At 56.6% G+C, this 4,030-nt stretch overlaps 1 protein-coding gene across 1 annotated transcript; it reads left to right on the top strand.

Annotated features, from left to right (window-relative positions):
• The first annotated feature begins 277 nt into the window (after positions 1–277).
• On the top strand, positions 278–3,671 carry EVX2 (even-skipped homeobox 2). Its single transcript, XM_065841551.2, has 3 exons — positions 278–957; positions 2,202–2,437; positions 3,012–3,671. Exons 1-3 carry the CDS (start codon positions 534–536, stop codon positions 3,669–3,671), a joined length of 1,320 nt encoding a protein of 439 aa, XP_065697623.1. The 5' UTR covers positions 278–533.
• Positions 3,672–4,030: the final 359 nt, after the last annotated feature.

The raw sequence follows: 4,030 nt of genomic DNA, 5'->3' as shown, positions 1-4,030 counted from the left end.
GCAACAAAACAAAAATCAGAACATAATGATGCACCTAAATGAAGGGGGAAATGTTGCAGAGCTCATTTTATTAATCAGACTGTCAATTCCACCCCAGAGGCCAAACCCCAGAGCAATTCAAGCAAGATCTGATCAAGCTAAGGACAAGAGCTTTACTCCTCACTTCTTGTCTTTCTTTCTTTCCACCTGGATATATTTGTCTGCTCTGAAGCCGCCTTCATTATCCACTGACAGGAGCTTGTATTTATTTGCTTATAAACCTGTTACAATAAATGATTATTCGAACAGCGTCATTCATACCTTAATGACGAGCACCACTTTTTGATGAATGACATTTCGGGCTAGAAAGGATGTATGGGTCATTTTGACCAGTCATTCCCTCGCTTTGGCATCCCACAATTTTTACGCCTCCCTCAAAAAGAGATAATAATATTTAGAGACACTTGCCGGGCTGAATGTGAATTAGCCCCTGCTGCAGCTCATCATTAGTACAGGACCAGCCCTGCAACTTTGACATTTTTTATAAAGCTGAGATGATGGAAAGAATAAGAAAAGAGATGATCCTGATGGAGAGAGGGCTGCACAGCCCTACAGCTGGCAAAAGGCTCTCAAATTTGTCAGACTCAGCTGGAAATGCGGTGCTGGAGGCCCTTGAAAATTCTCCGCACAGTGGTCGCCTCAGCCCGAGACTGACTGCCGCCTCCCTGCACAGCGCTATAGGGGACATCTCCACCAAAGGCAAATTTGAAATAGACACTTTATTCAATCTGCAGCATCCGAGCAGTGAAAGCACCGTCTCCTCCGAAATCCCGCCGTCGGACAGCAGGAAGAAAATCAGCCTTTATTCCGAAGTTGCTCAAGAGGCAGATATGAACAGTGATGTGGAGGTAGGCTGCTCCGCGCTCCGCTCCCCAGCCAGCCTGACTTCCTCGCAGCTGAAGGAAAACAGTAACAAAGGTAACTCTTCCTTTATGATCTCCATCTAAGCCCCGCATTTTGCCAACCGGCTTTAAAAAACAAAGCAAACCCACCGCCACAGCCAAAGTTGCTCTCCTCTGCACCGGCGCTCTTTCTTCTGCGAAGATAGAGCTCCAGGCTGTAAAATATTATTGCGATTACTGCACTCTCCCGATAGCCGAGACACACTGCCCGGGCAGCTCCTGTGCGGGTGCATGTCTGTGTGCATGCCCAAATCCACTGGTATGTATATATATATATATCCAGAATAGATGTGAGCACAAATATCCACCCACCTATGTTTAGGGAAAGATTTCTCCTGATTTTTCCTCACGCTCTTGGAGCTCTCGGCGTCTCTCGAGCTGTATGCATGTATATATACATACACAGATTAAATTAGAGACAGAGAGAGGAGTGCGAGGAAACTACCCGTATTTTCCTGTGTATTTCCTTCTCTGTGTATATGCAACGTGCTCTCTTGTGTCCACCTCAGGGTAACTGAGCATTGTTCACTTTCCCCCTGTTTATGACAGAGGGTTTGAAACAGCCCCGTCTCCTTCCCGCTTTGCGGGGCATAGTGATGGACGATGGCTGTTATTATTGCTGTAATTGGGGAGGGGGAGCCAGGTGAGCGCTGGTTTTCCTAGGGGCCATAGTGCATGCCTTTTTTGCCAAATATGCCAGAGAAGGGAAAGGATCCTCGACGTAACAGTGGGGAAAAAAAAAAAAAACAAAAACAAAAACAACAAAAAACCCCAAACAAACAAACAAAAAACCCAAAAAACCCAAGCTTTTATGGTGGGTCTCATTTCGTGTGTCTCAAACGAAAATAAGAACCGCAGTCGATGGGTGAAATGCTAGCGCCGAGCCTGGGCTCCTCGCAGCCCTGCGGAGACCCGCCGAGCTCCGGCTCGAGCCCTCGCCGCTCTCCCCGTGGCTCGGCTGGCCTGCAATCACCAAACCCGCCCCATTTACGGAGAATAACTGGTTTATTAAGTGACTAAAAAAGAAAAAAAAAGAGAAAAAACAAACCATACCCCCCCAAAAAAAGAACCCCAACCAAACAAAAACCCCAAACCAAAACACCACCAACCCCTGAAAACCAGACTATCGATTCCGTTAGCAGCAGCGATTTGTTAGAATGACAGCTGGCGTTAAGGACGGGTGCTCAAGACCCGGCCCGGCCGGGCGGATTTGGGGGACGCCCCGCCGCCCGTTCTCACCCCCGTGCGCTCTCCCCTCAGGCTACACTGAGAGCAGCCCGGCTCCGAGCACCCCCGCCGCCGCCCCCGCCACCAGCATAGGCAGCCTGCACAGCGGCTCGGCGGCGGGGGCCGACCAGGTGCGTCGGTACCGCACCGCCTTCACCCGGGAGCAGATCGCCCGCCTGGAGAAGGAGTTTTACCGCGAGAACTACGTGTCGCGGCCGCGGCGCTGCGAGCTGGCCGCCGCCCTCAACCTCCCCGAGACCACCATCAAGGTACAACGCTCCCCGCGCCCCACCGAGCCTGCCCGGCCCCGGCGCAGCCCCGCGGTGCCCGGCCTCATCGGGCTGGCTGCCGGCTTCCCGCTTTGCTTGATGGATTCGCCGGGCCCTTAACGGTGATCATCCCTTGTGCTCCTTTGCTTCTCGGCACATTGAAGTTTTTATTTGCTTAAACCCCCTTATTATTATTATTATGTATTTTCATGGTCAGTTTTTATTATGTTAGCATATTACCTAAAGAAATGAGGAGAGAGAAAATAAACAGCTGTAAAACACGGGGGGATGAGCGCATCAATACTGTAAAGTCATAGTCCTGCTTTGGAGGGAGGGGACGACTCAAGGGAAAACGCTCAGAACGACGTTCCTCCCCGGGCCGAGGGGGACCGGTTGTCTTGAGCGAGGTCACAGACAATTGCTCCGGGTCGGAGGTGGGTCGCCTACAAGCGAGGCGGCCGAGGCGTAGCCGCGGGCCCCGCCGCGTTGGCTGTCGATGGGTGCTGTCGGCGGAAGCGGGTGCGGAGGGGCGCGGAGCGGTGCTGAGCCAGGCTGTACTTGTCTCCCCGCGCAGGTGTGGTTCCAGAACCGGCGGATGAAGGACAAGAGACAGCGCCTGGCCATGTCCTGGCCCCACCCGGCCGACCCCAGTTTCTACACCTACATGATGACCCACGCGGCGGCCACGGGCAGCCTGCCGTACCCCTTCCACTCTCACGTCCCGCTCCACTACTACCCTCACGTCGGGGTCACCGCCGCTGCGGCCGCCGCCGCTGCTTCAGGGGCCGCCGCCGCGCCCTTCGCCACCTCCATCCGCCCGCTGGACACCTTTCGCGCCCTCTCGCATCCCTATTCCCGCCCGGAGCTGCTCTGTAGCTTCCGACATCCCGGCCTCTACCAGGCGCCGGCCGCCGCCGCCGCCGGCCTCAACAGCAGCGCGGCCGCCTCGGCGGCGGCGGCGGCTGCAGCAGCGGCGGCGGCGGCGGCGGGGTCTGGGCCGCCGGGGGGCTCGGCGCCCTGTTCCTGCCTCAGCTGCCACAGCAGTCAGACGGCAGCAGCGGCGGCGGCTGCGGCCTCGGCGCTGGGTTCGCGGGGCGCCACCGCCGCCGACTTCCCGTGCACGGCGGCGGGGCAGCGCTCTGAGAGCGGCTTCCTGCCCTACTCGGCCGCCGTGCTCAGCAAAGCCGCCGTTGCCTCGCCGGACCAGCGAGAGGAGGCGCCGCTCACCAGATAACTGCCCCGGCCTGGGCCCAGAGGCGGGGGGCATTTTGTAGGGGGGGTCGGGGGAGGCCGAGGAGGGGGGCGCCTCCGGCTCGGTCAAAATGTTCCGTCTATTTTTTTATTGCTGACCGCCCCACCGCAGAGGGACGCGAAGCCCGGCGGAGAGTGCGCTCCGAGGCACTTGCACCCCCGCGGAGGCGGCCCCGCGGTGCGCGCTGCCGTGCACTGCCCGGCGCTGAGCTCCGTGGGGCTGCGAGCGGCCGGGACGGAGGATACAGGGAGAGGGAGCCCGCGGAAGAGAGTGTGTTTCTGCCTCTAAAAAAAAAAAATTATCATTATTTCAGTTTGAGTTCGACTGAATGAGAAATGTTT

This window comes from Patagioenas fasciata, chromosome 7, assembly GCF_037038585.1.
Source record: "Patagioenas fasciata isolate bPatFas1 chromosome 7, bPatFas1.hap1, whole genome shotgun sequence".
Lineage (NCBI taxonomy): Eukaryota > Metazoa > Chordata > Aves > Columbiformes > Columbidae > Patagioenas > Patagioenas fasciata.
This window is presented reverse-complemented; position numbering and strand designations above follow the sequence as displayed.